This window comes from Struthio camelus, chromosome 7 (genome assembly GCF_040807025.1).
Source record: "Struthio camelus isolate bStrCam1 chromosome 7, bStrCam1.hap1, whole genome shotgun sequence".
Classification (NCBI taxonomy): Eukaryota; Metazoa; Chordata; class Aves; order Struthioniformes; family Struthionidae; genus Struthio; species Struthio camelus.
The window spans coordinates 26,391,485-26,418,352 of NC_090948.1; the positions used below are offsets into that span (position 1 = coordinate 26,391,485).

Sequence of the window (26,868 nt, forward strand, 5' to 3'; positions counted from 1 at the left end):
GGCCAGTGGGATATGAACTTGACATTGTCTTTGTATTAGATATTTAGATAATGGCAGTATCTAAACATAGATAGTGGTCTAACACATTGTTGGTGTAATCCAGCTAACTGACAAGTTGCCTTTTAAGGGAAGAATTCCTTCAGCTCAAAATCTGAAATATCAATGTTTATATTCCCATTTTGAACCCAGAAATGACAAGGCAATATAGATATATAGAATTCATGATAACATATGTTTGGCAAACTTTGTGGGCGTTCTTAGATGAAATTCAACTAAAGACCTCCAAGACAATACTGCAATAAGAATACATAAACATTACCTTTCCCATTATTTGTTTTTTTCAGGAAATAACATCAGTCCCTTCATCATGACTTAAAATAAAAAAACTGAGTGGTCTCTTCATTTTTGCTGCCAGTAATTATCCCTCTGTTTGTTGAAGGTGAGGTAGATGGGTGGATATGAAAGGGAGGAAAGACATGCACAAATATTTCAATTATAAAGAGAAGTGTGACCTGAATATAGGTATGGAAGCCAGGAATCTTAAATATGTATGCCACTGTCTGAACAAAACTGTATGCTTGGTTTCATAGATCAGGGGTAATTTTCATGCCTCTTGTTTTGGTGGTTTGTGTCTTGAGAGGCAAACCAGAAGCTCCTTTGAATGGCTTCTAATTTTTTGAAAAAAAAAAAAAAAATCTTCTGGAGCGTATCAGAGTAGTCCTCCAAAGTAATGTTAGATCAAAGTATTAACGGTAGAATGGAATATGATAAATTGCTAAAAGGAGGAAATGCGATATATTTGATCAAATTATTTTTACTTGAAATGAGAGAATTCCAATACTTTGTACCTAGGGCTATGGATGTAATAAATATTAAGCTGATTGTATTGAAAGAGAAATGAGACTGTGATAGATTTTATAACGTTAAAACTGATGTAAGTTAAAGCTGTAATGAATGTTCATTATATTGTATGCTGTCATTGGATCAATGAGGAAGAACCTGGACAGGAAACTGTAACTAATCCACTTGTGAAGTATTCCCTTTTTACTTCCAATTCTCAGGTGTCCTACATTAGCCAAGACTGTGAAGAAATTCCAGAATTCCTGGGAAGAAAATACGGACATATGGCAAAAAGGCTAGATCTTAGTTTCAACTTGTTAAGGTATGTGGCAATGTATAGATTTTGAAGTGTGATATTAATAACATGGGACACCAACTCCAAAAATACAATATTTAAAACTTTTGTCTAAGTAGAAACATGCGTATATGTCAGGTACATTTGGTTGTTACAAGACAGATGATACTGTTTTATAGACAGCGCTTGTCTCTTGTTCCTGTGCATTTGGAACACAAGGAAGCAGGTGAGTCTGAGAATTTGTGGTGTTAACATGGATGATGTCCAATGAGAAGCTTATGGTTTGCTTCCTGCTAAAATGGAAAATAAGCGCATTATTACTTGGAGAAGTGAAGAGTGAGCTCAGCGGTGAGTTGTTCTCAACCGAGATAGAAGTAAGTGTGTGCTTCTCTCCCTCCACTTTATTTGGAGATCTCTGGTTATAACTGTGAATGGTTTTTGATTGTCTTCTCCCAGATGAATTGTTTTTATTGTATGATTTTTATCTTTTGGGCAGCTGTGTAGTTAAGTATGACAGCTAACTGCAGTTACAGTTATAAATAAATTCTAAGTTATTTTAATATATGGATTGATTTAGAATTCTATAATGTTCTCATCAGTTATGAACAGTAATTCTAGTCAATATCCTTTTTGGTTTAACCTTTGTATGAGAACCTAGTGAGGTTCAGCAGTATGTCCTGTGAGATTTGCAACTCTGTAAGTAAGGCAGCAGAAAGAAAGGTAAGAAAATGCTTAAGAAAATGCATAATTTTTTAGTGCTAAGCCTGAAGACTGTTGTGTTTTCCTTTTACCTCATTGAGAGTAAGGCCGAAGCGTACTTGTAAGGAGGGAGTTGCGTAAAAGTAGTATCCTAGTGTCTTGTTCTCCTAGGAGAGAGCAACCACTGGTTTTAACTTGAGTAACACTCATAATAACTGCTATTCTGAGCCACTGTCAACTCTGAAAGACTAATTCCTGTATGCAAGAGGTAACAGAGCAAAGCAGGCACTAAACAGTCTGTGGATTGCCATCATTTTATATATCTGGTCGATGACTCTGCAACTATAGAATTTGTAATCGGAAGAGAGAAATTTGCTGGGGGGGAGTTGAATTGGCTTTTTTTCATTTTATCAATAATTCAGGTTCTTTGTGTGTATTCAGATTTAACGTGTTGTCAACAGGAATGCTCTTTGCTTACACTTCTGAAGGAACTAGCTCTGGAAAAAGAGCTGTTTTTTTCATTTAATGCATGATTTGGAGAGCAGATCCTCTGACTTCATTTTGTTTTACAGTATTAAAATCCAATCTAGATGTAAATTACTACTATAAAAGTTTTCTGAAGTCGTCTGTCCGTGTTTTCATGAAGAGCTTAATGAGTGAATAATTGATGGTGTATTATTTTCATACCTTCTTTCCTTCCTAAAACACTGTCACTTGACCTGCTTTTTGGTGAGGATGTCATTTGGTTTTATAGGGATTTGAAGAAAAATGGATGTTAAAATCTCGTGTGTGGAAAGGTGAGAGAAAGTGCTAGCCTTTCAGATAGCTGCATATAGACATTAAAAATGAAGTGTTTCATTGTACAGTAACTGTTCAGACTAATGTGCACTTACATATAAGCACTATGCTCGCTTGTTATAGTGAGAGTCAGCTGAGATATAGAATAGATGGCGTTGCCTTAAGTGGAGGTGAATATAGAAGGAATATCATAGGCACCTGTTGAAGTATATCTAAACAATAAGGTCTTTGTCATCTTCTTTAAACAAATGCCATTGCTGGAAAAATCTGACAATACTGTAGTGTGGTGATGAATTTTCTTGATTTGTTTCAGTGACTGCTTAAATTTCATAGCTTAATTTAGACTCCATTGTTTTCACTGGATTAAAAAAACTTTAAACATAAAATCCCTCTTTAAAAAGGAGTTTGACTTTTTAGAAAACATTGACATCTGTTATTTAAGGCATATGTTGAGTGAAGATCAAGGGTCATCTCATAATAAGGATGAAGAAGATAAAACATAAAGGATATATAAGGATATATAATAAGGATAAATAAAGGTAAAATAATATGTTTTGTGAGCAATAATATATTTACAGTAAGGCACTTAGTCATCCTTTTAGTAGGGGCCTAATATGTAGTAGCTTTTAATGTCTGCTTTGGGATTTCTATGATATCATTTCTATGATATGGAGAGAAGGTGTAGGAGCAACTGTTAGTGAATGTGGCTCTCAAACTATTGTAATTTATTCAATGGAAAGTTTGAATAGTTCTAGAAATGAGCGTATCAACTGTAGCATTTGAGCATAGCATTTAGAGACTGGGAAGGAAATGGAGGAAATGGATTTGTTAGCTAAAACACTTGATACGGCTTCATTTTGTGGATAAAGTATTTTCAGTGAATTCTGCCTGAGATAACTGAAGTTGGATGAGAACTGTAAGATTAGACAATTTAGAATTGTTGAGTATCTTCATCTCTAGCTGAAGTCAGTGGTATTCTGTAGGCTTTTGGTATGCTTGAGAATCAGATCTATAACTTGATTTAGCTTATGGTCATCTCTGCTCCCCACTCACTACTTCATTTCCAATAGTCATTTAATTTTACTTATAGAATAAAAAGTATATTATAATCTTAAAAAATGTAGTCAGCTATGGCTTCTTTTTCTGGGGCAGAAGTACTCCAAACTCTAAGAAGCAGAGGCATATATAGTACTGTTCTTGCAGTGCGGATGTGCAGATTAGCAGGGGACACACAGTCTCTTGAAGCTGTTGCTTATGGTGCATGAAGTGTCACCTGCAAAACTTTGTGTGCTTATCTTCCCCTGAACTGTGGCTGTAAAGTCTAGCCAGCAAAGGAGTGAGTTTATAGGTTATCTGGGTGTGGGTACCAAATTCCATTTGTGAAGCTGCTCCACTGTTTTTGGAAAAGGAAATTAATCTGTAGAAAGAAGTGCTACATTAATATAAAAGAATTCTGAGCTGGATAATGACAATTTGACTGAAGGAAAGGGGAGAAAAATTATCTGTAGTAAAGATGCTAGTTTTTATTATTTTCTGATTAATTGTTAGAGTATGTGTGTTTTCCTTGCAAAAATTTTTTTTTCAGTAGTCACTAATCTTTTAGAATGAGTATTTGAATGAAATATTTAATGGTCAGGTGTTCTCAATATCAAGTAGGAAATAAGTACTTTTCAACTTTTTTTTTTCTTGTTGAGTTTCTCATATAGGGTTTCTGTGTCCTATCCCCTGCCAGTATGCTATTGCCAAATGTATTTGAGAAGGAGTCATCCTCCTGTAGCAGACAACGTATTTTGTTACATAAAGATATCAATAACGTTTCTGACAGCCGAACAATTACAATAAGAGAATTAAAAAAAAAACAGAATGTAGAGGAAAGCTTTTTTTTTTTTTTTTTTTTTTTGAGCCACAGTGTTTGCAGTTATGGTACCTAACATTGCTATGTTGCCTGCAGGGAGCTATCTCATCATCGTCATAGTAATGTGTTCCCCCCTCCCCTTTTTTTTTTTTTTTTTTTGCTTACTCAATGTTAAGAAGTTGCTTTTTGATCAGTTTGCAGCGCTTTTTGCAAGAAAGTGCTGTCCTTTCAGAAGTGGAAATCCTGTGAAGTTACAGACTTGAAGTCTTTACTGTGCATGCACACACACACACATTTGTGCAATTAAGAGACTCTTATCAGAAAGTTGCACCTCTACTGTATAACACAAATATCACAAAACTTTCTTAAACAACTGATATGATGAATGTTATGTGTAATGTTTTGTTTGACTGAACAATTTACTTCAATAAATTGTACTGGTTCTGATACCACGATAATGCGGATAACTTCACGGCAAACATCAGGATAGAGCCAGGTAAGTTATTTGGCTTTTTAAGGCTTTCCACAAAACAAGTATAGTGTGTTTTCAGAGGCTGGTCCTGGTATACTGCAAAAGGGGTGGGAAGACTTGTAATGCTTTGTAGTGGTAAATTGGGAAAAGATTAGTCAAACATGCTCTATTTTATGACCTATTTTAAATATACATCTTCTGCCAAACTTGTCCCATAATACTATCTTTCCACGTGCTGTCATATGTATTTCTGAATAATATTAGCTTGTTGTGATATACAAACCAAGGAGTACTTTTTTAACTTGGTGTGTTGATTTATATTTAGACAATAATTCTAAGAATTACTAGAACCTCAGATCAGCTAATCTTAATTTAAGACTGCTTTAGGGATATCTTCTAATTAATGACTGTTCCGGCACATCTTCCCCACCCCCTAAGAAGGGATATGAAAAAAATCCAGTGTTCTCATGTGTGGTGTTGTTATTACTTAGATTTCTTCCATTTTTCTTTTTGGATGTGATGTGAGTGTACACAGAACTGAAGAACTAAATCTGGGGGGTGATTTTGTCATCTGATATTTTTATAGTGGCAATTAAATAGAGAGAAAATGCATGTTTTTCACCAAATGTTTCTGATTTTTGCAGTTTTTCCCAGGCTAGAACCCCTTCCTTTTTGTTAAATAAAAATGGGGGCCTAGGTACCCACTTAATTTTTTTTTGCATCAGATGTTTCAAGTTTAGTAACTGTGCTTGATTAAACACTCACAAAAAGTTGTTCTTTAAAAGAATTCTTGTATTTCTTGTTTGCCTCTCTCCAAGAATTATTCGCTATCTTTAATTAACCGGAGTGATGCATGACTCCAACTGTTTCTCTTCTGGCATCCAAAGCAAAGTGACTGTTACCAGTTATAATAGGGATTCACCCCTGCCTCTCCTCTGACTTCCCCAAGAAGGAAAGGAAAGATAGAAGAGTGAACAGCAAAAGGGAACTTTTTATAGGGAGATTGGGAAAGAGGAAGTGTAATAGGAAATTGCTGTGTGAGGGGGAAAAAAAGGGAAAAAAGTCAGGTTTATTTGAAAGTGTTCTAGTTATAATCAGCAAGATGTGATGCTACTGTATTTTGTCTCCTGTGTACACCTCTGGGGCAGAGAAATCCTTCAGCTCCAAATCACTATAGTCCACCTGTGAGTTATTTCTCCTCATTGCTATTTTCTTTACAGATTTTGTTTAAGTGGTTTCTAATTTGTTTTGTTTCCTTTTGGGGCTGTTGGGGGGTTGTGAAGAAGAGGGAGCCAAGCTCTTGTCAGAGCTCACAGCGAAAGGATGAGGGGCAGTCATCACAAGTTACAGCAAGGGGATTCCAACTACATGTAAAGAAAAACTTCATGATGACAGAGGTTAAGCACTGGGACAGGTCCCAGAGAGGCTGTGGACTCTCCATCCTTGGTGATATTTAAATCTCAACTGGACAAAGGCTCAGGCAGCCTAATCTAACTCTGAAGTTAGCCCTTTTTTGAGCAGGGACTAGATGACCTCTCGATGTAGCTTCCAATCTAAATTGCACGGTGATTCTGCAGCTCTGCTGGTGTGGTCCTGAGTAGTAAAATGGCCTGAGTTGTAACAGCTATTTCGAATTGATATTGGTAGTGATTTTCAGCTATTTTATAAATGAATTATTTATACCTTATGTTTTAAGTAGGCCATGTTTCAGCAGCAAGGATGTTTTGTTTTTAAAATCTGCTTATGAGTCTGTCATGGCAACTGCATCTGATGAACCTTTACTGGTAGAAGAGTACCATAAAGGCCACAATTATAGTACCTGGAAAGCGTTCGCCAGTTCGCATTTCATGAAAGAATAGAGTATGGGAAGGAAAATCACTGAATGTGATTTCTCAGTGTTAGGGCTGCTGGGAAGCTTTACTGAAAAGGATTTCAAAGGGGAATGGACAGTTATTATTGATCACTGGAAGTTAGAGATTGCATTGAAAAAAGGTAGTAATACTTACTGGTGGAAGAAGAAAGGAATGATCAGGAAGGAAGTGAGGGAGGGAGGGAGAAGAGATTTGGATGAAACACAAAGATAACATCTGTTAGATACATCTTGCTACCTTGTACAGAGAGGTAAAAAAACTATTCAAAGATTATTTGTCCTAGGTAACTTTTTGTGCTAAATTTCTCCTTCTGTGCTAAAGGCTAAATGGACTGCAGTGCCTGAATAACAAATGTCAGCGTTACTGTAGAAATAACTGTGTGCTTTTATAAATAATATCTACTGTTTGATTCACTGATAAGTCCATCTTCTAATTTTGCACTCAGTATTTTTAAACACGTGAACTATTTCCCTTTTTCTTACTGAGACTTCTTCTAGGTTTAAAGTATGAGGTAAAAGGGAGAGGCAATCTTTAATCTTGGCCAATGAGGGAGGATTACTCCAATAATCGTGCTCACAGAGATACAGATATCTCTTTTCTCTCTCTAGGGTGCAGATTATTTCTGCTAGAAGCATGAATAATCTGCACAGTGTGTGCTTGTGCATATTTTCCACTGTCCGATTAAGCGGGTGTGTGAAGGAAAATATCCCCTAGAACTTAATCTTAGTCTAGAATATTCCTCCCTGTCTTCTGTGGGGCTGAGATTTTGTCGTATCCTCTCTGTGGGTTAGAGATTTGTTTGTTTCTATCTTTTGTCTACTGTTTTCTTGCCTGGGAGTGTGCACAAGTGGCAGCTTGAAACCGGGCTTGTTTTGCAGGGTGTGTTCCTCTTGGGGAGTTGAGTGCGTGAAAGAGAGAGGCTTCTGGGTTTGACTTTTTTTTTTCTTGCCACCTTCCCAGTCATTTGTGCAAGCAGTAAGACATGCAGAACAGGGAGATGAACAACAAAAGAGAGATGGAAATAAAAGCCAGAATTCAAAACAAAGCATGACACATTTTTGAAAAGCCTTTAGACTGATCTTTGTAGCATTTTAAACTGTTAAAGAAAATGCACTATTGTTAAAACTTTTTGATGGTTTTATTTATAAGGTAGAAAAATATTTTCACCATAATTGGGTAACTCTTAATCGTAGCAATTGCATATTTATCAGTATGAGGGGCTGTTATTAATGTAGCTGTCATGCACAAACACATTTCTGCATTAAATCCATTTAGTATGTGCATTATTCGGTCTAGAATGTCACCAGGACATCAAAGCCCCCTTAGGCATAAGAGCACAGTGCCCTGCTGTGGCTGCAGAAAGGGCTTGATCAATAAATGTAACATGTTAATGCAGAGCAAATAGAATAAAAGATTTCTTTGACAAGACATGAAAAATCACCTTGTGGCAGCTGGCATGGTGATGCCATTTCAGCGGAGACACTAGCAAAGTTGATCTGACAAGTAAAGAGGAGAGATGATGGTTATAAGGTGCTTTTGTTTCAAACTTCTTTCTTGACCTGTCAGGTTTTGAAGGAGCCTGAATGGCCCTTTTTTGTCATGTGAAAATTGTAGTCTTAGGCAGTTATGAAGCAGTTATCTCTTCTCAAATTGTGAATGCTGCTGTTTAATTGATTCACTTAGCATTTGAAACTGTCACGCATTAATAATTGCTAAATCCTGTAGATACTGCTCCAGTGTGTCATGCTTAAATGTGTAGTTATCAGAAAATTAATATCCTTAATGAACCGATGCTTTCAAACTAGTATTGCATGAAATCTCTTTTGCCCTTTCATTTGCTGAAGGTATATCAGCCAGTTTTCAGAGAAATCCCTCCCGACAGTTTGTGGGGTTTTATTTATTTATTTTTTTGATGCCCGACAAATGCCAGCTTTGCTTTGGGTACACAGAGTGCTCAGTGACAATAAATATAGTAATTATGCTGGAGTTAGTAATTAACATAATTATAGTCAATTACGACAAATACAGTGCAGAGCTAAATAAATGTGGGGAAGAAATTAGCAAGCTAATTGATTTACCTTACTTGCTGCTTTTTCTTGCAACTAGCAGTTGCAGATTTTCTACAGGAGAAAGTATTGTTTACAAATACCTGCTTGTGTTTTGAAATCATTCTGTCTTATGGCTCTCATTCCTGTTTCTTTTGCACTGAGGTGAAGAGGATTGAAGTATGGGGTAGTGGTTAGAAGGAGAAAGGAGCTGCTGTTGTGACCTCATTGAACTGAATGCTTTGAAGGAAAATGTATGTACTTGCTTTAATTTTAGATACTACTTACAGTATCGAAGGAGAAAGAATGTCCTGTGTTTCTTCACAAACAGAATACATTGCTACAGAGATGTTGGTGGTGTATTTTAATCACCTTAGATGTAGTCTGAATTATTTAAGAGATCTTTTTTTTTATTGTTCTTATTTTACTTTTTGACATTAAGGAGATCTGCACAGTACTGGGTAGCTAAAGAAAGAATTCAAATTGTTCAAGTAATTCAAGTGTATTGAAACAATATGCCCTTGTTCAGCCATCAGTTTCCATAATTTAGAACCACTGGACCAGTGTAGATGGCTAGTATCATAACATTTGTGTACATTATAATTGCCCGTTTTGTTTCACGATGATTTATGGTACGTTGTCTGAAGTAAGCCTATTTGAGCTATGCAGTTAGCCTGTTTCACTTTCCATGTTTTTTGTTTTCTTTCAAGCATGACCACCATTTACTGTAAGGAAAGAAAATTAATGTTTAAATATTGCAGATTGTGTATCTTTTTTTGGCGGGGCGGGGAGGGGGGGAAGGCTTATTAGCAGCTCAGGTTTCTTTCCACTCAAAGCAGGGTGTGGTTTAAAAATGTTCATAAATTCATTTTTAGATAAATGGAATTGTATTTAGAGAGTTCAACAAAGAGATGGCATTTTCTGCAGCTAAGCGATCTGAACTTTGTAATTGTGTGATCATTTTTCTCCTGCTATTGAGGTAATGTCAAAAGTTCAAATGAGTGGGGTTGTAGTTCAAGAGGTGCGTAGCAGAAGTTTTATGCTTAAGGGGTGTTTTACAGTAAGCACAAAATGCTCTGTTTTTTAAATAATGTTGAAACGTTTGGAACGTCTGAAAATAAATGTATGCTAACGCTGCTGAGGGTGGTCATCTTTAGAAGCAATTCATTTGGAAATCAATTTGCTAAATGAAATATTTATATACAAGGAATCATTTAAATTATTTAGAATTTACAGTCTTAATGGTCTTTCAGATGAAGTCTTACATGTTTATTAGTCAGTATGGACTACATTATGATAATTCTTTTCCTGTTAAAATACTTACGAAACGGTCTTACGTTACTAGATGGACTGAAGACCAGTGTGATGATGGATTCGCTTTCTGTGTGGGTAAGATCAAGTGAGTTGTATAAGATAAAGTTTTATAGGTGTGTCTGTCTATTGTAAAAACAGAGGGTGGATATTACCATTAAAAAAAGTATTTTAGATTTCAAATATTAATTCTGCTTTTGATAGTTGATAGATGATCAAAACTAAATATATTCCTTGCTCTCTTCTTCCCTTCCTTTCCTCTCATCCCATGCCTTCCTCTTATGAAAACTGGCACTTCAACAGGCACTAGATGTGATCTGGGTAATGTATATGGAAAATATTTTTTTCTCTGAAAACTTTGAATAATAATAAAAAATATTAATAAGATGCACTTTGTCTTGCACATAATAGCTGTGTGTGTGCTTTGTTATTTTATCAGCTTCAAATGTGTCTATAGAAAATTTACCTTTCCAAAATATATATTTTCTGTGTGTTTTTTGTGACTTGTTTTTTGTTACTATGTCTTATTTGTAGTTATTGGTTTATTGTTGATGTGAAGGGGGCCAGTGAACGAACTAATTTAAACAAAATTTGTGGACTGTAATAGGTATTTAAATATCTCACTTTGATTTCAGCATACTGTGCCAAGGGTGTAAGTTACTTTTCCAAGGATATGTTATTTTTCCAAACTCTTTAACATGTAAAGGCAAACTTAGAGTATAAATTGTTGTATTTCAACTTTGCACTGGTGACTTTTATTTTCTTTAGTCCCAACAGCTTCTCTCTTTGTCCAGTGATCCTTGCCTGACTTTTTATGGCCGCATAGTCACTAACAGACTGTGAAAACACTGTAGTATATATACCTCTGACCCCCAGTGCTGGCCATCATCTATTGATTTACTGTATCTGACAAATCAGAACATAAGATTGTATTCTGTTCTGATTTTCTCAGGAAGGCTTAACACTGTGGAAATAGTTGTCTTGAGAGTATATCATGTGGCAGAACTGTGCAAAAGCTTGAGCTTTTACTTGAGCTTTTTGGGGGGTTGGTGTATATTCATACTGTATAGCAGAGAATTCTTGGAATGATTACTGGAGCTGTTAAATCTGGTAAAAATCTAAAACACACCGCACAATTTGACATCAAATAAGAAAATGTGAGCCTGAGCTATTGTATCCTTAAATATAGGTAGTGAACTTCAATGTGATAGATGGTGAATGTTGTTTTCTTGGTGACATCCATCTCTATAGGGCTGATACAATCATGAGCAAGGGTGAAATCTGTACTCCTCAACAAAGGTGAGTAATAAACTCCTCAGACTTCGACAGAGCTAGGATTTCATGTTAGGCATCCATTGGCTGAAGGCTCATGGTAAGGCCTTTTGAGTAAAGCAGAGCATTTCCCAGTGAACTGCTGTTCATATCACATGGTTTTTGCCTTTGAATTAGTGGGGTGTGGACTGCTACTGCTTACTCTTGATCTGATCTGCTAGATGAGACTGAAGTGGACTTTTGGAGCAATGCTGGAGGCTTGCTCTGCATTCTCTCTGTGGGCTCTGGAGATCTGGAGAGCTTCATGCACTAGAACCGTCATGCCAGTTCCTCCTGTGGGAACTGTAGCCAGTCTTAAACAACAGTTAGCTTTTGTTATTTGGATGTCAGGGAAAGAGTGAATGCTTAGTGTTTTTCAACTATGCCAGACTGAGAGAAAGCCAGTTAGTCAACTGTAAAATGAATGGAAGACTACCACGACCTGTATAAAATATTGGCGTTTTGAGGAGAAGAAATAGTTTGATGTGCTTTTTTTAACTTCTGAGGAGTGTTTGTCAGTAGATAGCAAGTAATATTTTGATGACTTCTTGGAGAGTCCGTGGTTATCCGGATTGTAAGACTGAGAACTAAACTTTTTTAAAGAGTACTGAGACTTTTAAAAAGGGCACAATAAAAGTAACTGTTATACATATAGCAGTCAAATGGACCATTCTTAGTTTCTGACTTCCCTAATATCTCTTACTCTAAAACAGTATTTCCTCATCACTGCTGTTGTGCAAGAAGAACGAAGGACTGCAGAAATAACTGTTGTCTGAGGACAAGGAGCTTAACCGAAAGGAAGAATCTACATTAACCCTGGAGCTATTATCACTGTCTTTTCTTGTCTGTTTTGTCGAAAGATATTTTATTTTCTCCTTAACCTAATGAGTGAAATTCCCAGCATCTAACTGCAGATATAGAGAACTTGATTGGTTTTGCTTGCCATCACCAAGTAAGAAGGGCCTCTGTCCTCCAGTATTGAACATATATGTTGAGTGATTATGCTGTGAATAGCTAGCTGACATTTTGTAAACGAAGTCTATTTGAAGATTGTTTTTTGCATTGCTGCTTTGCTTTATGTTATTTTGTGCTGGTTTTGTGATCTTGCATTTTACAGAAATCATATTGGAGATGATTTTTCAGTTAAAAAAACCCAAACAAACCCTTAGCCACTGAAAGTGTGGAGAGTAAGTATCGTAAAAATGCCAAAGGCCATGCATTTTTCTAAGGCTAAAAGCCAGCATGTCACACCAGATATGCTATACAATAATTACACTGTTTCTAAGGTCATAGTTAATGCAGTGTTGTAGCTCAGTTGCAGACTTTACCCATGAACTGATGCTGCCAGTCATGTGAAATTTCGGCTTTTTATGGTTTTCTGTTTTGTTTCTTTTGGTCTCTCTTTCTTGACCATGCTTGCTTGAGTGAGTTGCTCACTGAAAGAATGGGAAGGTATGTTGACTGTCTTTTCTGTTCTTTATAATGTGTTCTCCCTTTTTAACTTTATGCACCCACTGAGCCCATAAATGGTAGCAGTCAATGTGCTTCATATTATATGGCTATAAGAGTTTGTTTATTTTTAAGACTGTTAAATTGCTAATGTTTGCTGGAACTTCTGCTATGCTGCAAAATGATAGAGATACGCTTTTAAAAGAACACAAATAAATCAGAGGAGGAGATACAAAATACCTAATGTTGGAGGATAGCTTGTAACCCATCCCAAAGTTAGGGAAGTCAGTGACCTCTTGTTAATTGGAGTGAGCTCTGGAGTAGCCCCCCTTCAAATGCCTAGGTCTCCAGTATTTTTCCTGTGTGGTTGATATCTAACCTGTACTTATAGGTAGTTGTATTTGAAAGTGTGCATACCTCCAGCTCATTTTTTCATAAAAAGCATAGTGTATGTGGGGAGGTGTAATCAGAAGTAGTCAACTGGCATTTTATCACTACAACTCATATTTTCATATGGTAAAAGATGTTATTTCACATATATACACACACTATATAGATGCATACTATACATACACATATATGTAAATTTTGGGAGGGTAATGTATTAGTCTACTTTGATGCAGAACTTGAAATAGAGCTTTAAGAGCTTTATTAGTGGTAACCTTTTCGTACTCAACCTAGAAAGAAAGAGTATGTTACTTACAGGTGACTAGCAAAAAAAGATGCAACACATCAGAGATGGGTGGTTGAGAGAAATAAATGAATTGAGAGAATTAAACTAAAAAATAAGCAGTCTAAGAATTCTTACAGTTTTAATCTTTTTAAACTTCTTCCTACCTCCTCCCACCTCAAAAAGCTCTGAAGTACTCACTATTGGTCTCGGTGTCAGTTCTTATAGAGGCTTATAGGAGGAAAGTTGTATCAACTTGATGCAGTCCAGGTGACTAATATATATCTCGAATTATGAGCTGTTTGTCGTACATACAAACTCATTGTATTTGGCTTTGGTAAAAGTCAGACTCTTCCTCTGTCAATATTTTTGTACTGAAGACTAGACTGAGAATGTTCAGCTTATTACTTGTCAACTCCAGACCTTAATTTTTATTTTTGTAAAACTAACAAAGAAGATATAAAAGTATTTTCTAGCATGAAGCATATGCACTCCGCTCTCTCGGCTCATTCATTTTGTATAGTATAGTTATTGGACTGATGCAACCATTTTAACTATCAATACTCAGTACTTAATTTCTGACTTGGTGTTAACCATCATTTTTCAGTGCTTTCTTTGCTGATTGTTAAAATGTGTGTAATGTATATAGTCAAAATCTACTTAGCTGATATTGAAAAAGTGGTTCATATTTTATGAACCAGCTCTACTCTTCACGCTTGACAGATAGGTCAACTGGTACTGTTAGTTCCTTGTGAATATGTCTTATGGAAAGACACCTGCATTCAATGTTTTTAAATTACTTTCAGATATGTGAACTGCTTTTCCCTTAGAATGTTAATCTATGATCAGACGTGCCAGCACGGAATTCAGTTTATATATTTAACAGAAAAGCTACTTACTAGCCAATTTTAGTTATTTTTTAATTATCATTTGCAACTATTAGTTTGAAAATGAAGGTTTGTGTGTGTGTGCATGTGTACATATGTCTTCTCCTATATATGAGACGTACCTGATGATTTAAACTACTTGTTTTGTACTTAATTTAGGTATTTATTTGCTGTGAGTGTGGATTTTCTGTTATCATTTTTGTTCATGATTTCAAGAGCAGTATATTTTGATTTTTAATACTTAGGTGTTTGGGAGCATCCAGTTACCTACCTGTTACAGCAACAGAGAAGCTTTTTCTGGCCAGGTTCTGCCTTGTGTGGTAAAGTTTAATTTTGGTGGCAGAGGTTTTGGGTGTAAGGTTTTTCTTTGTTTATTTTTGGTCATATTCACTTTTATCAAATGCTAAAAATATATTTCTGCTATTGAGCGTAAAATCTCTTTGAGCATGAAAAATCCATGTAGCAGAATTGTCCTCAAACTATTTTAGGTATGAAGAGGCCAGGACTTGCTGCAGTGCTATGGCTCTGCAGGACCACATCACTACTGCGTGAAAATGCTATTCTAGGCTCCTAGGACTTTCTAGAACTTTTTGCTGGGGAGGAAAAATGAAAACTTGACCTAATTTCATAAATGATGAAATGGAATGCTTATTTTTAAAGCACTTAAAGGCTGTAGGGAAGGTGTTCTGGAAGTGCCAAGTATTAAGAGTACATTGAATATTAGGAAAACTGGTTCCAGCACAATTACATTAAGATAATTTGACAGTCCGAAGTGTCTGGAAGATAAAATATCAGCTGCTCAAGGATCTGAATGCTTTCTTTTCTTAGCTATTACCTTACATTTAGTACACTTTCTATCTTGGACAGTTAAGTACTTTGGAATAGCAGAGATACAGTCATGTGTGAAGGCGATTAAGTTGGAATGGCTTTGGGAAAAAAACATTAAATGGTATATTTTCTAAGAAATGTAATCCAGCCAAATAAATGATAGGAGATATATATGTGTCCAGTACACTTCCTTCCCTCCTCCTGTTCCTTCTTTCCTTCCTTCCTCCTTCCCTCAGCGCCTTAAATCAGAAGATGGCTGCTGAAGGTGCTGCTGAGTAGCTGCATTTTATTGCTGTCCAGGGGATTTAGGTGCCGGTGCAACATGACTTCTTCCATTCTTGCAAATACTTTCTCTTTTGTTCACTGTTATGCTTGTAATCATGAGCCAGGCTTTAGCTAGCTCAGCTGTTCCTGTACAGCATTGGTTTCAGTTGTACCAGGTGCACAGCTATTAAATTATCTCAAGCCAAAGTGGCAGGAAATTGGGAATGTCAGAGGGTAGTTCAGTTTCTTTCACTGTTAATCATTTGGCTTCTTCAAAATAAGTCATATCAACAAATGATCTATTAGTACTACTTATAAAAGGGCTTTTAACACATGGATATATCTCTAATGAGAGTCTATCTCAACTCACTTAATGCAGGCCACTACTTTACCACTGAATGACAGACTTTGGTCACTGCATCCACAGGTGGTTTGAAACGAGTTTCACCTGCATGTGAGTGATTGAACAACGAACAAAAGTTTCTAAAGTTAACCAGAAGACAGTGCATTAATCTGAATTTTTTTTTTGCCCATCATTTAACTCCCTTTCTACTACTTGGTAAACAGAGGAAGGGAAGAGATCTGCCTGTATTGGCCTAAATGTGAATGGGCAAGTATTTCTTTGTGTATTTTAGTGTGGAAGATAAAAATCTTGGTTGCTGTAGTCATAGTGTTTTAAGCCAAAGTAAATAAACTAAATAACTGTGGGGTGAAGTCAGCTTTCAGATAGTGTCCTGATTTTTTTTTTTTTTTTTAATTGCTCCTTTTGTATAAGGAAAGAAGTGCACCAGAAGTGAGTAAAACTAATGTGGGAGAGATAAGTAGAGCTAGAAACCCTTCAGGAAAGCTGGTAATGATCAAGGTGGTACTGGTATTTACGCATAACCTGCTACTGTCATATAAGCTAGAATGAATGCACAATTCCTGTGTTGTACCAGATACATCTTATTAGTAGACAGAGTAGTGTCAGAATTGGTCAGTCAGCTTCATTATATGAACATCATGCTTCATGTTCTGTACTTTTTGTTTAATGCATTAGGAGGTTATAATTCAAATCAGAATTCCTGAATGATTCCTTGACTGCAAATTCCTGCACAAGTCTCATTCCTATTAAAAAAAAAAAAAAGTGGACTCAATACAAACTGGGCTTCTGTAGCCTGCTAAATGGAGTGAATGCCTATTCTAGCTTTATTCTAGCAAAAATGCAGAGAAAAGCCTACAAAAAAGATATGTAGATACAAACTTATGCTAAAGGTTCACTTGTAAATTTCTGAAGCCAAACAATATCTGCACTAACCTCTGTGTCAAGAAATTTGCTTACTTAAGGAGTATTGCTGTTTTTTAGACCTTTTATCACTTGCAGAAAATAATAGATATTTTCTTTCACTAGATTTTGTATGTTGAACACAAGTTAGATCCTTGATGTTTGCATCTATCCAGTTGAATAGAAATAACCTTATTTATATTGCAGAGTGCATTCATATCTGTGCATGTATGTAGAAAGCTAGGTATTACTACTATCCATCCTATGCAGGTCTGTTTTTCTGCAATTGTTTTTTAAAAATTCTATTGCTTGTCTTTTTGTTACAGCGCATGTTATGTATTTATTTTTAAGGCCTTCATGTCTCTTTAGAAGATCATTGAACAGAAAAAGGAAATTGTTGTTAGAATCATTTATCTGAAGATGCCAACTAAACCAACCACATCTACCATATCTTAACAAAACCTCACAAACTTGCTTTATCCTTATTGGTATCTAGGTGTCAGAGTGCATAAGAGTAGGGAGTTCTGACCCCAGAGAACTCTGAATGATAGACTCTTTTCTGATTCTTGTGTAAATTGTACTAAGGCTCAGTGTGTAAACTTGACAGTACTTCTTTGCGTTTGACATTGTAACGTAAAGCTTTTATGTTATTTGAATGTACTAAAATATACGCTGTATAAAACTGCAGGTGCTGCTACGCTTCTGTTAGAGCACCGTAATACTTTCCTTAGAAAAACTCTGAGGCTAGTGAAAGAGTTAAGCAAAGCAGCCAGAAACCATTTTCAGCTTTTACTTTGCAGATACAACCTTTTAAGCATACCTACATTTACCTGCAATGGCAATCGTTTTGCATTTTAATGACAAATCAAGTACGCTAACTTGCATTTGAAACGAAAGTGCCTTAAATGTCTCTGGCTGTCAGAATGAGATGTTAGGAGCCTGATGAAAAGAGAACAAAGAAGACAAAGTATGAAGCCTAGATACAGTGCAAAATGAAATAAAACCTTGTATGGCCTGTCAGGGGTGTCAGTTGATATTCCTATCTAAAGCACATTATAGTATTACTTTGCAGCTCATAGCTTACTCATCTGTCTTTTTTAATTCATCACATTCTAGCCCACATCTTTTAAGTCCCATGTGTCAACAATGGAAGAAATCTGTTAATTGACAAATGAGTGTCACAAATGTGAATTGGTGCCTTTACATCAGAGGCAGGTAGTCTCTGTTGTTTTTTGTCGGCTCTATTATTGGCACAAGCCAGTGTAAGACATCTGTCTTTGCCAGAATGAGAGATGACAGCCAAAGAAGGGCTGTCATTGTTTTAGTGCATGCTCATTCTGCTGAGATACTGTATAAAGATAAAATGTCAGTTAAAAGAATATGAAAAACTATCGGGAGGAAGTCCTTAAATTACTTGGGAAGGAGAACCGGGAATTGGTGCCAGAATTGAAATCCGAATGTTCCAGTTTGCGTCTATCACATCAATTTAAAAATAATACTTTCTGAGTAACTGGGTCAGTTTATAAGGCATTTAGGAAAATGTTATGTTGTGTTGGCATAATTAGCTCATAAGATGGAAGGAGAAGCATACCTTCATAGGATATGAGTTTGTTTATTGCAAGTTCATTTTTCAGACATGTATAGAATTGTCTCAGTAAAAATATGCTGTGTAGCATCTCTGGCGTTGATTTGCATCTGTTTTGAAATATTGAAATTGCTCCTTTCCAATTTCTTTTTCTGCTATATTTCTATTTTAGATTGATGAATAACATAATGAAATAAAAAGCACAGCCAGCTGTGAGTTGATGAGACAATTAATAGGAAGAAAACTATTAACATCGTTCTGGAGTATCTAGAGGATGTATGCTATTCAAAAGTTAACCCCAAATCACTAAATCTCTTTATTGCAGTAAATGGCTTTTATTGGATAGTGAAGAGGGGAGGAGGAACATTTTAGTAGAGGAGCTGGAAAATGAAAGTAAAGTAGAAATATTAAGGAGAATGGAGAATATTATATACTTTGGATCAAAAGTCATAAAAATGGTAGAGCAATGTTGATTTCTGGCAAGTTTAAAAGTTATATGGTATAGATGCTACAAGATATTCCATGCTGTGCAGTGGCCCCCTCCCCACCATGTGACCTGTGACTGTAGTTTCTAGACCAAAGCCTTGCCTGAACTTCCAGGTTTTTGAGGACTACGGTGACAGAATGCAGTGAAGAAACAAATCATGGTATGTAATGATATTGGCTATGCTGGCATTTCAAGATGTTTCTGAACAATGATGATTTATAAAAAGTCTTTATTTTAGAATTGACTTTTTTACATTTTAAACAAGACAGGAAATTGTATTTGAAGTAAAGCTGTAGATATAGTAGATTACAGGAGCTCTTAATTTTCTTTACGTTTCTTAATTTTCATATTACCTCTTAATAGAGGTAGAATTGTCATTCATAACTTTGTAGGATTTGTATGTGTTCTTTTGTGTTTTTAACTTATTTCCAGCAAATAGCTGAGCAGCAGAAAAAACAGCTAATTGTCATTTCTCCCTTCTCTCTTTCCCCTCTAATGTGGAGCGCTCCGATTTTGTTTGTCTTTGAAAAATATGTTTATCTCTAAGGTGCCTCCTAGCTGTTGTTCTGCAGTCTGTGGTTAATGCTGATTGCAGTGTTTGTTTTAATTCTTGAGACTAGTAACAAAGTTAAATATTTTTAATGGGTGCTAGTAATTTTACAGGTCTTTGGTGTCTTGAGGTCTAAAAGGCCAAGAATAAATAGAATCTAGCTTCCATTTATTTTACCTCTTTGGATAGCTATATTGTGGCTTTGTGAATAGCTCTTCCTTTAAAAAAATAGTACTAACAAGGAAGGTGGTTTATGTCTTTAAAAACTAGTCTCTCTCTCTTTTTAAAAATGTTTTATTTACTTATTTTTTTAAGAGGAGGGAACCTAGCACTTTCAAAGTCCTTTGGAAGTCATTTTGCTAGGCATCATCTTAAAAGATATGAGACATCAGACTTAAATGTTTGCCAGTTCCATACAAAGGTATATGTGTCTAAATTGAATAACTAATTTTCTTAGAAAGTCTTGTTCTTCTGTTCCCAGCCTTAGCTGGTCTAGCTAGCGTTTTAGATTTCCAGGTCAAGAGACACATTGATGGTGGTATTTTTTAAAATGCCAAGCATACCTTACCTCTTCAGGCACACTTTTTTGAGTTGCCTTTGAGAAATGGAAGGGCAACACTATCTGCATTTTACAGATGGGAAAAGTGAGACGTAAGGAAGCCTTGTTGATTAACAATAGATGCCAAGTATCATTTTCAGTCCTTCTTACTGATATGCACAAACTGCTTCTGCATGTTATCAGGAGTAATGGTTGGTATCTGTCCACCTGCTGAATCTGTAGTGCTCTTAGAAGTGGTTTAGCCTCATCTGCTACTTAGCTATGCTTTATATTAGTTGATAGCAGATGTATCAGCAAGGTGATAGCATAGCTGAGGCTAAAAAGAAGGTAAAAATTTGAATGCACTGTAGACATGGCAGAAAGTTTTTGATTGCAAGTGGATCAGGACTTTCTGATATCTGTTCCCTCCTGGTCTGGTGAAATGGTATATAATAATAACAAAAAAGATATGGACTGAAATTATTTCTGTTGTTGGTGTTTTGTTTTGTTTTTTCTTTTTAAGCTGGAAAAGAAAGCGATGATCAGTCCCGATAACTGACAAGAACAGATCTCATCTCTATAAAATGAATGAATAAACCTCACTGTGAAAATTCACCTGTGGGAAATATAATTGTAGCTAGTTAAGATACCATCCTGTTCGGTACTTAGTGCCTATTACAAGATGTAAAGTAAAGCCCACAAAAAATTCTGCTTGTAGAACGTAACTAAGAGCGTGCATTCATTCAACGCTGACAATATTGCCACTGTTAAATTTATTCTAAAAAAGGAAGATACTGGAATTTAAATATAGAAATGCTGTACATGTGTGCATGCATAGCCTCTTGGTGATTCCTCCACTGCCGCCCCCTGCCTCCCAAGTGCCAGCTGTCATACAGAATCTGAAACAGACAAAAATTTATTGGGTAGTATTTAGAAACATGTCAGTGGTAACGACTGGATCTCTGATTTCAATTATCACCTACTAAATTTAGGTGAATGTAATGCATTTCTAGACCTGTTGAATGCACTTGACATCATGTTTAAAATATTTGAAACTGCGCTGTTTTTTAATATCATGTGTTGACCACTTTCTTTTTCCCTCTGCACATCTGGTGCATGGCAGCAGGCATCCCATGTGACCTGTAAAAGCTTCAGTTGTGCTAGTTTAAGGATTTTTTTTTTTCTTCAGATGATACTTCAGTTAGGAGAGCAAAGTAGTCTGAAGTTACAACACAAAAATTTGTTTAATGAGTTATTACTAAGATCTGTAATTCACCAATTTCTTTTTTCCTTTGTAATCAGTGTATAAATAGCACTAGAAACATCACTCCTATTGTTTAGCATTACCTTTTGCTTGAAAACCCATGGGCTTTAGGTGATTCGGTCACTTGAGTACTCTTGCAACTATTTAATAGCAAATTATCTATAGTCACTATTATTCTGTGGAATGATTGGGTCACGTTTAAGCTGGATGCTCTCATTTTGCACATCTCTGTTGTTAAATTAGCAGAGATTAAAGTTTGGATTCAGAATACTTTGAGCCTGAGGACATAGTGTGCCATGTTTCATGGGTTCTGCTTTACTTTCTCTGCGAACTTTTAATATGCTATTATTTTAGAATGATTGAGGGGTATGTTTTAAAAATATTGGAGTACTTTCGAAACAGCTTTGTATCTTCCATTCATATATTCCTTATCTACCCATCATTCTCATGTATCTTCATTTAATTTATATGCTGATGTTTGCAACTTTAAGATTGTCTTCAAATTTCAAACCTTGAGGACGTTTGTTTCGTACTCATGAGTTAGTACTCATGAGCACTAACCATTACAGATTTTAGTTTGTCTTTCACTGTTTTTGTGAAAGGGTTACAAGCTCTTAAAGTTGCATCTACATCTGGATGCAAGTAATGTAAGAAACTAAATATCCTCCGAGTATTTTTAGGCCACTTCAAATAAGTTCATTGTCCACATCTTGCTAGCTGTGTAGACAAGCGTGGGGAAGCAGGCTACCAAGCATTTGGAAGAATAAACACCTACCTTATTTTAAAAATGACTCCAACTTTTTAATACTAATTTGGCGTTCCTGTAGTTTCTCTTGTCCTGGGGTATGTTTTTCATTAATACTCTCCTACAGTAGTTAGCAGCTTCTTTTTTTTTCCTTCCTGGTGCTTTCAAACATCGTTTAACTTGACTTATCCTTAAAGATCTCAAAAATATTTTAAACTGATGTTGTTCTTCCAAAGAATACTTGAGCACCTTATCCATTTCTGAAATGCAAGGCAGAATAGCAGAAGCTTTTCAACAGTGTATTGTAAACATGCTTTGTGGCGAAGGAAATAAATCTTCCAGAAGATAGAATTTCAGTAAAATCGGGTGTAGGTCTTCTGGTGAAACTAGTAAGAATGTGCAGTCTTACTATTTGTCATTTTCAAAACTGTTGAAAGTGTCTTGCTGGGTAAATTCCAGGAATAATTTCCTCTAATCCCTATTTTCTGGGATTGTGTTTATTTTTGGTGTGGAAATCGTGTTATGATTCCTTAGAAATTCTCCAAACCAAACATTTGGATGTAGGTGACATCCAATAACTGCAAAGGGATGTACATAACAGCTTCATAATATAAATAGAAATTACCATAGAAAAGCAGCAGTGTTTCCTATTCTGAGTTAAGTCTGTCCAGTACAAGTACTCATCACTGATCACAATGAATCACAGAAAATGTCTGCAGAACTTTATTATATTCAGGTAGGCTGTATTTGCCTTCCTTTCATAGAGGTGAAGTTTTTTGAATGGAAACTTTAACACGAGCTGTGGATAGTGTTTCTTTCCTTGGATGTTTGAAAAATGAAATCTAAGACTTGAGAAGCCTTCAAAATACAAATTTCAATCCTAAGCTAAGAGCAAACTGAATTGTAAATAGCTTGTGAAACTTGCTTTGCTCTATTATTATTGACTTTTTCTATGGCTTGGGACATACTGATAAGTGGATTCTGTTCTGTACCATCAATTCTAAAAGGTTTTGTTTTCTCTACCATAATGCTGAGATTTTGGAAAACAGTGCAGGGTGGGTATTTAACTTGTCTATTTTAGTATGTTCTAATCATAGTATATTGGCTTGGAAATACAGGAAACACCTCTGGTGCTCCATTTTACTAATGCTTCTGCTTGCTGAGTACTCAGTCCTTCTCAAACCACTGCTGTGCTGCCTGACCTCCACCTTGCATGACCCAGCTTTGGACAGTTTAGTTGGCTTCCACCTTATTCCCACAAATTCTATTCTGTGTGACTGCAAAAATGTTTCTTCCATTTTCAGGTGTCCTCTCTCACTTGATAGTGTGGTGCCTGACAGCCATATGTTTCTACAACATCTAACTATACTTCTGGCTTTTCTTTAAATCAGGCATCAGGACAGCCATGTCTTTCAGTAAGTTGCTATGGAACTTCTGCATTACTCTGTTTACTGCAAGTCCCTTGTAGATGGTGTATCTGTTGTCCTCTTGATATATCGGAAGAATGCATCTACTTGATACAAATATACACCTGCTTGAAGGCTAAAGAGGGAAATTTATTTTTAGTATGTTGCTGCCCATCGCTTGTTAAAGCTGATAGATCTGATACAAAAAAGTGTATGCTACAGGCATGAACTCTGAACTACCTAGGCTCAGGAGTTTTTACATTGCATAAGCAGATAGATAATGTTTATTTTCTCTCTCTACAGAGAAGGAAGGCAAATACTGTGGTATTTACTATGGTTCATCTGTGATGATAAGTCCCATCAGTAATAAAGTCTCAGTTTATTAAGCTTAGGCCTTATGTTAAGGGCTTTGCCTAATTTTCCTGTTACTTCCCACAAACACTCCATGAATCATTATAGTCCTGTGAAATATTTTCCATCTAATAATCAGAGATTGTTGTGAAGAACTCTAATCAGAATATAAAGCAGTTTATACCTTGTGGAAAAATAATACTTGATTGATTAATAAGAAGCAAAAAGCATGATGCAGTTTCATGAGAGCCAAAAAGAAGTAACAGAAAAAAGGAAGGGTAAATGCTCATCTGTCATACTAGTATATGGTTTATTTTCAATTCATGAATTCTGTCATACAATGCTATCCTTCTAATGAATGCTCTGAATGTCTTTCTGGCAAAGATTAGACTGATCCTTGTTTTTGATTTGAACAGATATACGTTTAGTCCACTTGAGAGAAAATAAGACAACAACTGAAGAAGTTCTTATTTGGAAAGAGTAGAGAAGAAAGTTTTATACTGATATTGGTTTTGTATTTTCATAATGCTTTATGAGGCTTTGTCATTGCATGTATCCTATGGGAAGTTGGGGATGCGAGTATAAGACGACAAATATCTTGGGAACAAAAAGGCCCTTTTCTGCCAAAGCAGGAAGATGGTTCTGGCTCTTCATTTTTTTTTTCCCCTCCTTCAAAGAAGTCTAAGAAAATTGCTAACACTTATAGAAGAGGAAAATATGATTTATGATGTCATCATGTGTTACCCAAACAAATCTATTTTGAGGAAGATCATTTTTTATAGTGTGTTGTAATAAAGAAACAGTGAATCATTCTTGAAGGAATATTGGTTCAGATTCTTCTCCCTTCTATCACTGCCCTCCCCTGCTCTGTTCTCCTTTATCTGAGTCTTTAGGGGGTCTTAATATTGATGTTACCTACAGAAGAAGGTTGTTAAACAAATGATCTTCAGTCCTTGAAAGTAGTTGCTTCATGTGGGTTGAAGTTATGCAAGAGTAATCTCTGCCATGTGGCTGGAGGCCATACCCAGCTGCTACTGAGTAGCACTGGTACAGATTTACTGGCTACAGCAATATTTCATTGCAAACTTTATTTGCAGATAGAAAATTTCCTTTGCTGAAGCACTGTAGCAAGCCTCATCTACCGAAGGAAGTTGTTTTTTTTTTTTTCTTTTTTTTCAAATAGTGTTCCTTTATAGATGGATGACTTTATAGTTATACTGGCCATTAGATGTCTTTTGTCTATCAAATGCTATGAATAAGACCAGTCACAGTATTTGTTCAGAGGATGATGATGTCATCAGCATCTGAAAAGAAGGCAGAGGAATAAAATGTAAACAATATTCCAACACTGGATAGGCTAAAAGGAAAAGTAACTGATAAAGCTGGTTAGCTGACACTAGTTTTACAGAAAATGCTAAGGAATAAGACTAAAAAGGAGATGAGGTTGGTTATGTCAATGGCAGGAAAGAGCTGATGGATCCATGTAATTCTTAGACATGTGACTGGAGAAAAATCCTCGTGTCAATATCTTTGGGGAAGCTGCGAGTCCAAGAGTCTGTCAGCTGCTGGGATGTGAGTGATTCTAGAGTGGGAAATGTCCTGCAAACCTTGTGCAAGTTTGTTTCTGTAGAGTTAGGTCAGAAATTGATATTTATTACAAGTTTGGGAAGTTATTTTCATTCATCTAACTTTTTTTAGTGCAAGGAAGTACAAAATATACCAAAACAATTGAGGAAAAGTCCAAATTGGAACTTATGTTGCTTGACCTTTACATAGTCAATTTCTGTTAGGCAGTGACACTGCCTTGTGTCTGAGGGGAACCCCACGCGTCCTGTTTGCTAAAAGAGCAGAAGCATAGATTTAGGTAGCCGTTTAAACAGGAACACTTAACTTAGTTGTTTTAAAACAACAAAAAAAAAAGCATTCAAAATCAAGCTGATTGTGACACCTGTACCCTACTGAGCAACACCGTATTCTGTGAGTTTCTGTTGTTTAAACTGGGACTTTTTTTTCCTGTCATGGACTCTTCTGAGCGTGCATGTACACACTTGCCTTTCTAACCAGTACTGTTTTGAGAAGGAGGAGCAGTTTGCAGTGGGAGATAGCCGTTTCAGAAAATGCTTCTAAACTCAGGAGTTCTGTGCTGCATGAGGCAAGGTGCTTCTGAGCAACTTGTCGACAGTGTTTTGCCACTGCAGAAATGCAGGAAGAAGATGCAGTTGCCTCTTATAAAAGCAAGATCTGGAGCCTCACACAGGTAAGTTGGCATGTAGGCCCTGAGCAAGGCAGGGGCTTCAGACTCCTGCTGAATTCCTAACTCATTCATGAAAAGCATCGGCTCTTTTGCCTAAACTTGGCCTAGAGTTAGTGCTTTGCAGAGAACTAAGAGCTAATAAACATTCATTTCTGTACAAAGCAAGTGCTGCAATACAGTTCAAAGTCCTACTCCTTATTTCTCCTTTGAGCAGTGGTATGATACCTCTTATTTCCTAATTCCTGAGAAGTCAGGCTTGATTGCTTTTGTTTAATATGAGTAGGCCTGCACCTTTCCTAAGTCTCCTCCTAACCTTGTCAGGTTTCTCTTTGGTTTTCTTCCTTCTATTTTTAAAAAATGGAAGTCTTGTATTTTAAACCGATTTCTACCTTCAGCTTTGAGGTACTTGTTTTTGAGAAACATGAAGAAACTGGTGCTTGCAGAAAAACTCAGGTTTTTCTGAGGGAGAGCCCACATATTTTGGATAGAGCTGTGAAGACGGAGTCCTTGCAAACTTTCATTAATTCTGCAACTTATTCGACACAGGATCTGTATAAAGACTGTAATGAAGTTGGTAAGAGTCCTTTCACCATCGACAGAAAGCATGTACCAGCATAGCAGTAGTATAGTCTGTCTGTACTATAGTATAGACTGTTATGGCACAGTAGCGCAGTATTAGAGATAGCCTTCATCACACCTGAAATGATGACTCTCTTTTCCTGTGATTTAATGATAGGTGTGTAGCACTTAATATGTGCTTAATTGTTTTGTAGTACAGGAGTAGACTTATTGTCCTTATGTGCTTTGCTGAGTCATGATCTTGAGTGGA

The 26,868-nt window shown here is 36.2% G+C and overlaps 1 protein-coding gene and 1 long non-coding RNA gene across 4 annotated transcripts in view; both read left to right on the forward strand.

The window, feature by feature from the left end:
• The window catches only part of LRMDA (leucine rich melanocyte differentiation associated), a 692,873-nt gene that overhangs the window by 3,719 nt on the left and 662,286 nt on the right, over positions 1 to 26,868 (forward strand). For all 3 annotated transcript variants that reach the window (XM_068950500.1, XM_068950502.1, XM_068950506.1), the window contains exon 2: positions 1,062 to 1,162. In XM_068950500.1, coding sequence (XP_068806601.1) covers positions 1,062 to 1,162 — 101 coding nt within the window. The remainder of the gene's footprint in view (positions 1 to 1,061; positions 1,163 to 26,868) is intronic.
• LOC138067821 (uncharacterized) lies at positions 10,514 to 24,614 on the forward strand. Its single transcript, XR_011142211.1, has 3 exons — positions 10,514 to 19,091; positions 23,333 to 23,443; positions 24,202 to 24,614. It is a non-coding gene; the product is annotated as an uncharacterized lncRNA (long non-coding RNA).